We start from the raw sequence: 13,631 nt of genomic DNA, 5'->3' as shown, positions 1-13,631 counted from the left end.
GACTGCTTTGCCTCGTGAAAATGCGCCCTGTGTATTAAAATGAAATTGTCACTGCTGGGTGGTGCCGCGTAACGTGGTTTGACACGAAGCGCCAGCAGCTACAGAAAGCAGATTTTATTGCATTTATTCTTTGGGAGGCGAGAGTCTCCGAAGGCTCACTGCAGACACTCATTTAGTGAAATCTGAATGAAGCCAAAGTGAACACCAGGCTGCTGTCTTTGTGCTCATAGAAACAGCCCCCACCCAGCTGGACGTGGCTGTAAAACTGTCCTAAGAGGAGACGATCGATGGTAGGAGAGACTCCAAAGGGGAAGCCTCGAGGGTTTCAAACCAGGAAAAAATTATTTTGGGTGGGTGGAGTGGGTTGGCCCCTTGGCTTTTTCTTTGGCCTCTTCTGTGTTCTCTAAAACACGTTTTGGGAAATTAGCAAGCACACACAGGTGCACACCAACCCCGTTCAGTGTCAGTGTTTGTTTAGCGTGCCGGGCCATTTTACAGACAAAGAGGAGGGGCTTGATTCGCAGACTTTAGATCCTTAACTGCCTTTTCTCTTGATGAGCACCCAGAGAGAGACTGAACAGAGAGGGGGCTCTGGGGCATACGCCTTTCGCTCTGTAGCTCTCCTGGAATAAAAATTCCATAAAGTAACATCTGTAGTAATTAAGGGCTTACATTTCCTCCCCCATTCATGGCTCTGCTAGGAGGGAGGGGTTACTTTCCCTCAGAGACAAGAGACGGTGGATCCCGTGGGAAGAGAGAAAGAACAGAATAGAGTTCTTTTGTTCCTAGAAATGGAAGTTTCTTGCTTAAAAAAATAAAGAATGAGTTGGAAGACAAAAAAGGTTCCACTGGAAAGAAAACCTGAAGGAGTTAGCAAAACTGTACTTAGCGTCTCGTAAATGTTTGGAAGTGGGGGACCATTCCTCTTGTCTCTTTAATCCAAATATCCTCTGATTTGGGGGAGTTTGTGATTAAACAGTGAACAAAATGCTATTTTTGGTTTTTATTTTTTACTTCTTAAAATCAGATGTTATAAGGGGTCGGGGACTAACAGACACACACTACTATATATAAACTAGATAAACAGCAAGCACCTACTGTGGAGCACAGGGAACTATATTCAATTTCTTGTAATAACATATAATGGAAAGGAATCAGAAAAGAAAATGCATATAAGTATGTATATGTGTAACTGAATCACTTTGCTGTACACCTAAAACTAACGCTGTACATCAACTACACTTTGATAAAAAGCTAAAAAAAAAAAAAAAAGTTATTAAGCTTGAAGAGTTTTAGTTTTTCATTGGGACCCAAAAGTGATTCACTCTTCAGATGTCCTTCAAAATAACACTCTGTGGATCCACGAGGTGTCTGATAAATTAATTCCAGCCTATTAATGTCAGCTTAGTCTTCTGCGCTTCCTTATAGCAGGACCAGCTGTCATTTACGGGACCCAGTGAAAATTAAGAATACAGGACCCCTTGTTTAGAAAGTATAAAGAATTTCAAGATGGTGACAGCAGAGCTTAAAAGCTAGCTCAAAGATTTTCTAAGCACAGGGCTCAGGTGCGCTGTGTGGGTCTCATGACCCTGAAATTGGTCCTGCTTTGGTTTGCCACATGTAGCAATGCAAAAAAAAAAAAAAAAAGTGCATTTTTTTCATGTTTCATGGGAATATGCATCAGAATTTTTTTTAATTTGAATCATAAAATAATTACAGCTCTCAAACAGAATGTGGTTTTGATACCATCTTCAAATTCTTTAACCTGGTAACTCCGATGCCCTCGTCTGCATCTCTCAGTTCATCTCCAAGAGTTTCCCCACATGGACCTTCCATCTGGCCACAGTTCTGTTCACTGTGTCCCATCGACAGGGACACAGCTTGTCACCCGCCCAGCTCAGCCCCCTCCCTGCTTCTGCAAAGGCCTTTCTTGTCTTCTGTGCCCACTTCTCAGCGTTTTCCTGGCTTCTGCAATTCCTCTCACATTTGAATTCCTGTAGCTGTAATAAATATATAACTTATTTGGCATTTATGTATATATATATGTTTTTTTTCTTATTATTTATTTCCTCTGCACGTCATACGGTCGTGTAAGTCGTGTAATCTGATCCTGAAAACACACATAAAAATTTCGAGGTAGGAAAGTTTCACAAATTGTGTCAAAGGGCTCCAGTCCAAGTCAGCCCCTCTTAGTAACACAGCGGAAAATCCAAACTCATACTTTGCCTTTTAGACAAATTTCACACATTTCCTACTCAGTCTTATATGGATGTGTGCCTTTTTTATGTCAATTTTTCCCTTTAGTGTACTGTTCATGGGAATTAATTTCTTTTGATCAGAATCAACCCTTGAATTTTTATCTTCCCCACCCAATTCTACAAAATAATAAAGGATGCATTTAATTATTTAGAAAGTGTTGCTGATGCTCCGCTCCTCAGGAGATGGCGATACTGCTAACGGTGACATTACGGTGGTCTGGTCCCAAATGTTCTGTCTTTAGCTTGTATGTAGGTTGCCAAAATTGGGCATAAGAAACCTGGTCTAGGAATATTGATATCTAGTGTGAAAAAATAGACAATTGTCCAAAATTCAACATGAAGAAAGTTCAGGACCTGCGGTTTGTGTATTTACGTCCTCCTCCCACAGTTGGAACCTCAAGTCGCTCTCTGCTGTCGCCCTCACCCAGTGGGTTCTCAGTAAAGGTGTCACGGTGCTGATGACAGCACTGTGGTGTGAATCTCTCCTTTAGGCTGCGAGTTGTTTCAACACAGCCCATCCCCTCACCTTGATTTGCGGAGTCCCTTGGGGTGCCGCTGAGTACGTACGGTGCAGGTTGGGGTCACCCATGCCTCAGCTAAAAGCCCGACTCTCTCACTTACTGCCAAGGGGGTCATCGCTCTAAACGTCGCTGCCCTCTTCGGTCTGAAGACCAGTGACTAGACCAGCCCCTCAGGTTTGCTAAGTCGGACATTCAACAGATGCTGATGGAGCGCTTGCAAGTGCCAAGAACTGTTGTGTAGATTCAATAACATAACGCCTCAGGATTACGTCTGGGTGATGACTCAGCACGGAGTGATCCACAGAGGCGACATCCCGTAGAGTAAATGATGCTCTCGGCAGTGATGAGTTTGCGATGTTCTACCTAGTCATGGTGGTCATGGCAACGGTTGACAGTTCGGGTAAACTCCAATCAAGTTTTTCCTACAGCTTTCTTATTTTCCTTTTCTGTTTGTTTTTCCTGGATGTGCACAACCTCACGATAGTCAATGATTCCCTGTTTACTTCTTTTCCCAGAATGGAGTCTACTGAAAAATGTGAAGTGGTGATTCAACATTTTAATGGAAAATATCTGAAAACACCACCAGGCATTCCAGGTAAGAAATGCCATAATCATTAAATAGTGTCTAGGCTGGTTGATATTATCAGAATAAGTCGATGGTAAGAACCGTGGTTGGTCACCGGGAGGGAAAAGTTTGCTTTTATAAATATGTATTTTTTTAATTGAACAACTCATCTTTCTCAAAACGACCAAAAGCTTCTTGGGGATTCTTCTTTGGCCTGCCTTTTGAATCTCTGCTGTTAATTCCCTAAAGTGAATTAGAGGAAAAACGTAGCAAAGAATAGTTAAAAATGGACTTGAGGTAAAGAAAGTTTATGACTCCTATTATTAATATTGGTACCCTGATTTCTAATTTATAAAATGTCTAAAGAGTGATATATTATAAATAAAATAACAGAGGAAACCACAGATTGAGGCCAGTCCTCAAACATCTTACCAGCCCATGACAGGAAGAGTACAGAAAGGGAGAGCCGGCATTTAGAAATGGTTATAGCAATATGACATGATCACAGAATCTTAGGCATAACTTGGTATTTTTCAAAAATATCAAATATACACTGAAATTGTGTTTTAAACCGTCCATTCATCAGAGAAGCACCAATCTAGATGACCTCTGGGCATTTCACATTTCCAAAGGCAAAATTCTTAAGATTTGACACACATCATAACATGGAATAAGTTATGCTGTTAGGAATTAAAATCAACATAAAACAGTTGAATATATCTCATCTATCAGGATGCAGGCTGGAGATGCCTCAACTTGATATCAACTTGGTAGTAGTATATGTGAGAAGTATTTAGTATTAATTTATCTCACTCATATCTCGATAAAACTGGAAGAAAAATTCTATCTTACTCACGCATTAAAATATTAAAGAGGGAATGAAATTCTAAAAATGAGTGATAACAGATAAAGAAATATCCGACCAGTCCACGTTGGTTATTTGTTGCTTTATTATGATCAGTGATTCTCAGGAGGAAAAATGTGACTTCTTCAGTCTTAAACATTAGTGTTTCTTTTGATGATTCTCAGCTGCATCTCTAGTGTCTGCCATGTAATGTATCTACTATTTAAAATCTGTGGTTGGAGAGTCTGGGGGTTGAGCATTTGGTTCCTTAAAATATGCCAAGTTTATATAGAAAAGGAGATCAGAACAAAAAGAGAAGTATTTTTGTGGCGGGATCGAGTGCCTTTCCTGACTCACTAAGTTTTGGAAGGATATTGAGAAAGGGGACTGGACCTTCAGACTGACACTTGTGTGATCTGGGAAATCCAAGTAGGACCCATGGTAAATCGCAGGTCAGCAGTGAAGCCTGCACCTTGGTTTGGTTATCTTCCATGTGCAATGTTCCCCGGAGAACTGACTGCATTATGAGCCAACTGGAGACATACGGTGTTATTAAGAAAAGAGTTAGAAGTTTTCATCTCAGCATAGAAGCTGTCCTTGCATTTTAGGAGAAATGCTTTTTTTTTCCCTTATAGAAAGGACATTTTAAGACACTCTGCTCAGACCCACTGTTGAATAAAGGAGTTGCGTTGTTAAAGGATTTTCCCCTTAAATATCCCATTTCATCCAACCTACAGGGAAGGCGTTCACACTAGATGTGAATTATACGCTTATATAAAAAATTCAAGAAGGAACAAATTATGTGGCACTTACGTTGATTCAAGTTTCAACATAGGTCTCAGTTTTTTATGTTTCTTTCTTTTTGGAGGAGGACATTGAAATCCTTTTTGACCTGATTGATTTGAAATTGTTTTATTTGATCTCACCCATAGAACATAGAGCTGACTAATACAATTTAATGCTAAAGACTAAGCAAGTCACTACAGATTCCCTAAATGTCTTTCCTGAAGACACAGGCTGTGATATTAACCTGCCTAATATCATAGCTACACCCAATGGAAACACTGTGAATAGCAAGAACTTGGTTATGAGTTTCTCACTCAAGTTTATCTCGTGGGAACATGAGAGGCAAGATAATTATGCTCAGTGATGACACTCTTAAGAAATACAACTTCATGCTTCTGGGATTTACACTCAGTACAACAGAATTAAATATACAATGCTGATCGTCATCAACACTTGAATTTGCTTATTTATGCCTACTTTGGAAATCAAATCGAATTTAGTAAAGGCTTCAAATGCTAGTAGAAGATATATAATTTTTCATCTTTAAGTTTGACATGGAATAAAATGACGTAATGCAAGATGTGGGTGTTTTCAAAGGTACAGCAGTAAAATGACTTTGCTGGGTACATTTATCAAGTCATGGCAGTGGTAATTAAACCTGGGGGCATTCTGTTAGCCTTCCTTGGTCCTCACTGCTTTTTTTGTTGTAGATGGTTGAAATCTTATTTTCAGAAACTCATATCTTAATCCAGTTCTCTCTTCCATCTTGGAGTCTGGGCGATGTCAGTGTGAGCCCTGATATCTGATTGGAAGTGATTCCTTTGATATTGTCGAAAGAAGTGATCAATTCTCTTTTTAATACTGATACAGCTTTCGAGAGATTGTCCTTGCTTGTGGGTGCTAAATAAAACCACCTATAATTGATCTGAGCCACTTGCAATTAAAATAGAATTCAAAAGCTTGTAAAAATCTCAGCATTCTACCTTATCAAGACTTGGCACCTTTGAACTCAGAAACTTGTGGGGTTTTAGACCTGTACGTTGATGGTTTCAATGCAGTGCTTTAAGGTTGTGTGAACGAGGGGTCCACAATGATCCAAAAATGACCTGAGATCTTCAGACCCTAAGAAAGCTGTTGAAAAGATCAAGCCCTGCTTCTTACCTCGCTCTAAGCAAGAAGAGAGCAGTTGGTAACATGGTCACATTCCTTACCTCTCCACTGAGGGATGCCTTGGGGAAATGCGTGCCTGCGGTCGGGTAAATATCATGAGATTTTGGTTCTGTCACTCTTGATGATAATTCCCCATAAAGGAGAAGCAAAGTTAATTTTTCTGAGATGACCGTCTCGCTTACAAATGGGTCATTTCTATAGAAGAAAAAGAAAAGAAATCCACTTCAACCCGAAACTTTGACATAGATCAGACTTTCTCTCTCTGAGTTCCTCCTATTTGTTCATAAAAGATCTAATTTTAATGAACGTATTATCGATCGTTAATGCCTTTTACAACCTACAGACTAGCTCTGTTCACTTTGAATTCTTACGTTATCCCTAGATTTTGAGTACTTGGATCATTAAAGCTAAATATACATGCAAAAAATCTATTAAGTTGAATTCTGGCACAGGAAATTAACTGAGATCAGGCAGCTGTGCTGTGGCCAGCAGGTAGGAAGGAAAGGCCAAAGACACATTAAATAGCATTAGTCATTGCAGCCATCTGCAGAAGGGAATCATCCAGTATTTTCTCCCTCCCCTAGAAGGAAAAGGAAACAGTGTTGCATAAACATTGCCTGTCATACGTATCGATCTTGTTGTTTTATGGACAAAATGAAGCACCATTAGTTGCTTGCTTGCCTAACCCCAGACATTTCTTTCTCCCAAAACAAATTGCACAGCAGCCCAAAGCATTCCATTCTTCAACCCCTGGCAGAAGCAAAGGGTTTAAGTTCCCAGATGCTTCAGTGACCTGTAGGGTGTGAATTTGAAAGGCTCACTTTCACAGAGCCCCGTCCCCCTTCCCCAAACAGAGTGGTACACCATGCAGGAAAGGCTTCCACGTATAAGGATATGTACGGATGAACAGAACACACAGGCTAGCTTGAGAAAAGATAAATCATGATTTGCTCTCAAACTAGACTTCTGCTTGTAAGCACATGCTCTCATTGGTGGAGCAGTCTTTCCAGAAGAAAATCGAATAACCCACTTTAGTATGATTTTCTTACTTTTGTGATAATTATTTCTAATCCCAGTCAGACTCCAAGAAGTAGGGAAGGGTTGAAAGAGAGCTCACCATATTTTGGGATCTTTATAATTTTACCAAATCTGATTAACAGAAATCTAGACAAAAAATTGACAGAAGAATCATATTTTTCTAACAAAGTAAAACTGTGTGCCTACTCGATGCTTTAACCTATGGTTTTACTATTTTGTGTTTATTTAAATAAAATATTTGTAGGACTTTGGATGTATATTTATGGAAATATTCAAGGAAAAATATTTAAAATCTGATAATATTTTTAAGAAAACCAAAAAATAAATGTTTTTTTGTTTCAATTGAAAACATCCCCCAGAGTAAAATATCAGCAGTGTACTAAAATGAAATTTATATTATAATTCTGAATATTTGAGCAACAGATACAAAAGTTTTTATCAGTGGAAAATGTTGCACTCTCCCAACCAGTGATTCCACAGTAGCACTGATCTGTTTTAAGTCACAAATGCAACGGTAGTTGAATAAAAAGCAGCACACAGGAAAATATTATTGTGTACAGTTCAGTAAAAATACACCTTTATGGTTCTGCTCTGTTGTTCTTCTCTGTGAAATGAAAGCCTCATTTGCGTAATAAACTTGCCCAAGACCGCAGTCCCCGACTGGGCGTTGGCTTAGATTTCTCATTAATAAGAGGATTTTTTCAGTACTTAGGAGCTACTTTCTGGGAAGTGTCTCATCTTTAATATTAGTGATGCTTTCTAGTTTATTTCTATCCACCAAAAACGTGTTAGTTGCTCTGTGGTGAGATGCTGTTGGGACGTCGTTGGTGAATTTCAAGAGTAACCTGACAACGTCATGGTCCACGGTGTCCTAGAGTGAGTTCTGGGGGCGTGGGCTTGGTCATTCATTTCTCAGCCTTTCTGTGGAGTCACATCTGATGCTGGGAAGGTATTTTATGAGTTGGTTGGTAACTAATTAAATAAGAAAGGGGATAGAGATGATTATATTTTTATATCCGGATGAGGAGAAGCCAGTCAGAGAAGATACAGGGGATCGTCTTCAGGAGACTACGACTGATTGGAATGGGTTTTGTGCCCCCAAGCTACACACCCCTTCCCTCTCCTCCCTCCTTCCCCTCCACCTGCCGATGGCAGCTGCGGGAGGGATGGATGCCTCCTAGAGGCAAACACACACCAAATCTCTCTACTTTGCTACTTCAGGGCAAAAATCTATAAAAACCTTTCTCAACCTGATACAGGTTTTCTGCAAGCTTTAGAGACATTATCACTCCCTGGGACAACTCTCAAACAATGTGCTATGAGAGTTAGCAGACAGGGTTGAGCCCCTCATCCTTTGGAGGGACAGTTCCAAGTCACAATCCACAGCATTTCTTAAGGCGTTGCCTACAGTAGTTACAAGCTCAGTGAGACACCTTTTATTGGCTTTTCTTTCTTCTTTCTTTTACTTTTCTGTTATAAATGCTTTCTGACATCAGCTTCCAGTTAAACTATCTCATTCCAGGCTCTGATTTGGGGAAACTCAAATTAAGGTGGGTGATTCAGGAATCACAGTGGAGAATTCTATTTTGATTTTAGAACTTCTGGCCGTAGAGGAAAGTCGATACAGCTCAAGTAGGGAAGTGAATTTCACAGACCAAATACGTTGGTTTCATTACTTTGGAAACAATTTACAGCAGCATTTACGAGCCACATATTAGGGATGGCAAAGGCAAGTATTTGTGGTACCAGACAGATGGCAGTGAGGGTTTAAATTTATCAAGAGAGATGGAGGAAGGCAGTGACACGACTGAAATCAGAACAGCTGAAGATGTGACGAGGTGAATGGTTGATGACAAAAGGGAGAAACTGAGGGACCAGGAAATAGTCATAGGGAAACCATCAAAGCGAAGATGAGGGGCAGGTGCAGAAAATTATAACATAGAGAAAGGATTTTGTGAGGTTTGGGTCTTGGATAAAGGCAGAGTGGTGTCTGCTGTTGATGGGTCCAGTAAGGGAGATGGAGGTGATCTTTAGCTGAACTGCTCCAGGCTTCTCATGAGGATGCTGGAAGATTTTTCAGCATCACTGTTGATTTCCTCAGCAAACCTCACCCTTCCTTCGGTTTTCTCTGAAGTTCTAATCTTCATAAGAGAAAGGCAGGAACTGTGAACAGTGCCACGGTGATTTTTTGCTTATGTATTTGATTCTGAGTTGTCTAAACCAGGGTTTTGTTTGTTGGGTTTTTGTTTGTTTGTTTTTGTCGTTGATTCAAGTGTTCTTGCTTATTAGCTCAGGGTAGTTTCTCAATAAATGTTCTTTGAAGTTGACAAATGTTCTTTGAAATCCATGAATTGAATAACTCTCAGACTTCTATTTGCTTTAAATGGCATTCCTCAGGGTGTATGGGTGGGGTGAGGGCGGGGAGGTCCACCTCCTTTGTCATCCACAGACTTGGAGGACACTTTGAGAAAAATCTTTACATCTTATCTTAATTTTTGAGAAAACTTCTCTACAACCACATTTGTATACCTAAATATGCAGAAAGAGAGCTACATATTCACAAGAGTAAGAAACTTAGTTTGATTGAGAAAGATTCTAGTTAATTTTGAAAACCTTCATTTGTCCAAGACTCCGTTTCAAGGTGTTACGCTGGCGATCAAATTGTTATTTCTTTAAGGAACTCATTCTTGGATGGTGCAGTGATGAATTCTGCTTTCTGACGTGGAAAATGGTCTTGCCTAATTTATACTGAAATACTGTTTAGATCTTAACTTACTGCCACTGGATCTGGTTAAGCACTATTCATACGCTGTACTTTTGTCCCCCCGCCCCTTTTTTTCTTTTTTCACATAAAAATGTGAATATCTTGAGAATAAACAGAAAAGAGAGTTTCTTGGTCTGTGCTTTTATCCATTTGGCATAATGTTACTTCTCTCTGCCTAGAGGAAGTAGGAACATTGGCTTATTATTACTATAATAATATAATGACATAATAAAATTTGTAGTGTTTAATCAATGTGATACGAACAATGTGTAGTCCTGACCATATATTGTCTATAATTACGTGTAAGCACTGGTGAGTGGTAGCAGCATTTGTCCAGAGTCTGCACTTGGCTCGAGAATCCGATTTTTTTTAAGCTGTCATAATTTTGTGGAATTGAGGAGGATGAAGACGTTTTTTCTGTGCATCTCCAGAATCACGAATCATCTTCACCCGTTTTTTTTTTTCATCTAAAATGATAACTCCATTCAGGTCTCCAGAAATTTCTGCTTGGAAGATTTCACAGTGGAGACACACAAACCAAATCAGAAAGCCTTCATTTTATTTCTAAGATGAAGTTGGACTTTGCCTTCTGTCACCATCACTAATGAGTAGTTAAACCATTTAGTGTCTGTCCATACGCGTCCTCTTCGCAAGCAGAGAGAGTTGAGCAGCTTCAGACCAATTAAGACACAAGCCATAGAAACCAAGCTCTGAATAATTGAGTGCTTAGTGCATTTCCAAATCCAGGATCTCATTTAATAGGATTGATTTAAAAATACATTCTGACCAATTTTGAGATAAATGGATAGCCACTCTCTCTCAGTAACCACCGAGAAGCCTGCCACGCACACAGCTCATTATTTATGATCTAATTTTTTTTAATGAAAAGTCTGCAAAATTTAAGGAAATATTTTGAGAGGACTATAAATGAACAAGCTCATTAGGCAAGCTCTGAGCCAGCCGTCATGTGTTTGATTTGTAACTGTGTCCTCTGATTTCTTACCTCTTCAAGCAGATGAATGATGAATCAATTCACTATTATTTTAGTCATTTTTCAGTACAGAGAAAGAAATCTTTTGTAGGGAATTAGCATGTTTATGATCTCTTGTTTAGGATTCATATACTTAATTTATGAATTCTTAAATATATTAAATTTAATTTAAAGACACATTCATCCCATTGGATTGTACATTTTTCTAAGAAAGAACTTTGATGCTTATCTTTCCTTTGGCCCTCAAACCACTAACCTGTAAACTCTTTGAATTTAAGGATTGCACCTTGCTGTTTATTGTATGTTTCCGGCATCTAACCCAATGCCTGTGACAGAGGAGTACGATAATTATTTGTTAAATAAGTAAATATCCACTTTTGATAGGCAGAATAATGCCCCCTCTCCCCCCGAAAGATCTCTAAGTCCTAGTCCCCAGTCCTTTGGCAGAGGAATTGAGGGTGGAGTTGGAATTAACGCTGCTAATAAACTGACCGTAAAGTAGAGAAATTACTCCAGATTATTTGAGTGGGCCCAGTGGAATCACAGGGGTCCTTAAAAGTGGGAAGGGGGCAGCACAGGAGATCAGAGAGATACAGCAGAAGAACTTGACCCACCATCACTGTTCTTGAAGATGAAGTCGCGTGGGCAGGCTCTGGAAGCTGAAATAGACAAAGGAACCCAGCATGGTTGACACCGTGGTTTTATCCCAGTGGAATCAGTGTCAGACTTTGATGTACAGAAACAGAAGGTAGTGAATTTGTGTCATTTTATGCCCCCACTACAGCAGTAACAGAAAACTACTAGACTGGCACATAACTCATTTCAACTGAATATCGTCTGAACTATTTCTAAGTTACATTATAAACAGCCTCTGGAGAACTTTCTTTGTTTCTTCTATTTTTGAACCTCTTCTATATCCTTTGGGTTGCTTGTGTGTTAAACAGGAAAAACTTTCTTGTTAATTATTTTGGCTTTACAGTTTCTTTATACCATATTAAAAGGATATATTAGAATGGAACACTGTTAAACATCTGAGAAGAGAGTCTTCAGAGATGGTTCTAAGATCTCAGAGAATATTATTGACCCAAGGAAATCAAATATTATTTTGAGCCATCTGGTTCCATAAAATATGCCAGGAAACGTATACCACTGAAAATCTAAATTTATGCAAATCTCGTAACTCTCAGCCTTCATACTTGCTTTCAATAATTCCTGTTATTGAAAAATCATTAGGGTTTAGAAGAGCTCAAAGCAAGTGTATAGCTGATAATCAACCTTAAGTTTGAGGTGGGTACACCTAAAGCAGAGGGGACGGTCCACCCCAGCTCTTTGCAGTGTGAGTTAAAGAGAGACAGTGCCCTGAATCTCTGCATAGCTGAGTCCCCCAGGAAAACTTAGTTTTGAGACCAGACTAAAAGTCCAGGGAGGAAGCTGTCAATACTTACTAAATGTTAACACAGATGTACAGCTGGCCCTTGAGCAACCGAGGGCTAGGGACACTAACCCTTGGAGCACTGAAAATCCTTGTATAACTTGTAGTTTGTTCTCTGTACGTGCAGTCCCTGCGTATCTGCATCCATGGACTCAACCAACCTCAGATCGTGCAGTACCGTAGTATTTACTACTGAAAAGATGCCTAGTATAAGTGGCCCTGCCCAGTCCAAACCTGGGTTGTTCAACGGTCCATGGTATAGTCTTATTGTCCAAGTGATTACATTCTTAGTTATTTAAGTGATTGTTATGATCCAGTTGATTAAAAACTTTCAGCGAATTTACAAAAATGTATTTCTCAGCCAAAGTGTGTTACAATCCCATAGCAATATTAGGAGGCTGTAAGTAGAGCCATTTTCTTTTGAACTGAGAGTGGGACTTACCGTGGACCAGAAGTTTATCAGATAGTTGTTACTAGCTGAGTCACTGAAATACCCTGAAGTGAACAATTCAACAGTTGAAGTTGATTTCTAGCTGATCGGTATTAGGGCAGATGTCAGCCCTCCCGGGGTGCTTGCCTGACTCCCGTCAGCCTACATCTCTTCTCCTAGGTGGGCTGCCTTCAGGGGCAGGGGGGCTGATTTGCCTGCACACAATGAGAGCTGGAAGTATCTAGGAAGTTACAGCCCCCCTGGTGGGGGCTGCCCTTGAGCAGTGATTGACAGCTGTTGCGCTATCTACACCCCAGTTTTGCTCCTGAAGAGACCTATACCATCTCCACAGTTTCCCTGACCCCCTGGAGGAGGACAAACCAGACACACGCTAATTAAGGCACCATTGTTGATAGTTGACGGCTTCCCTGTAAAAAGCAAAGACAGTTTGACTATTGACAAGACATTTGTAGCAGTGGGTAGAGTTGCAGTCCCGTGTCCTGTGAGTGAGTGGTTTAGCTAATCCTAATGTGTCCTGATAAAGGTGCATCCAGAAGCATCAACAATGTACCAGTATATACAATCATGGGGTTTTAATACCAAAATTCTTAACAAGGCACAAAAGCATTGAAATCAAATACTGAAACTAACCTATTTTTATGTGCAATCACTTTGAGATAACATGGTGTCTTTGAGCCAAATGGAAGTCCAGAGACCTGTGGGGTCCCTGGGATGCTCTCCCTTTCCGGTGGTCTGCAAGGTCAACATATTTTCATAATATCGGCATATTATTTGCCTTTTTCATTCTGAATCTCTTGGGAGTATAGAGTGG

The 13,631-nt window shown here is 39.9% G+C and overlaps 1 protein-coding gene across 4 annotated transcripts in view; it reads left to right on the top strand.

The window, feature by feature from the left end:
• Positions 1–13,631, top strand: part of RBMS3 (RNA binding motif single stranded interacting protein 3) — a 919,284-nt gene that overhangs the window by 700,834 nt on the left and 204,819 nt on the right. For all 4 annotated transcript variants that reach the window (XM_031469805.2, XM_031469816.2, XM_064496809.1 and 1 more), the window contains one exon: positions 3,295–3,374. In XM_031469805.2, the coding sequence (XP_031325665.2) occupies positions 3,295–3,374 (80 nt within the window). The remainder of the gene's footprint in view (positions 1–3,294; positions 3,375–13,631) is intronic.

Source organism: Camelus dromedarius, chromosome 17, assembly GCF_036321535.1.
Source record: "Camelus dromedarius isolate mCamDro1 chromosome 17, mCamDro1.pat, whole genome shotgun sequence".
Classification (NCBI taxonomy): Eukaryota; Metazoa; Chordata; class Mammalia; order Artiodactyla; family Camelidae; genus Camelus; species Camelus dromedarius.
Note: the sequence above shows the minus strand (reverse complement) of the source record. Positions and strands in the feature narration are given on the sequence as shown.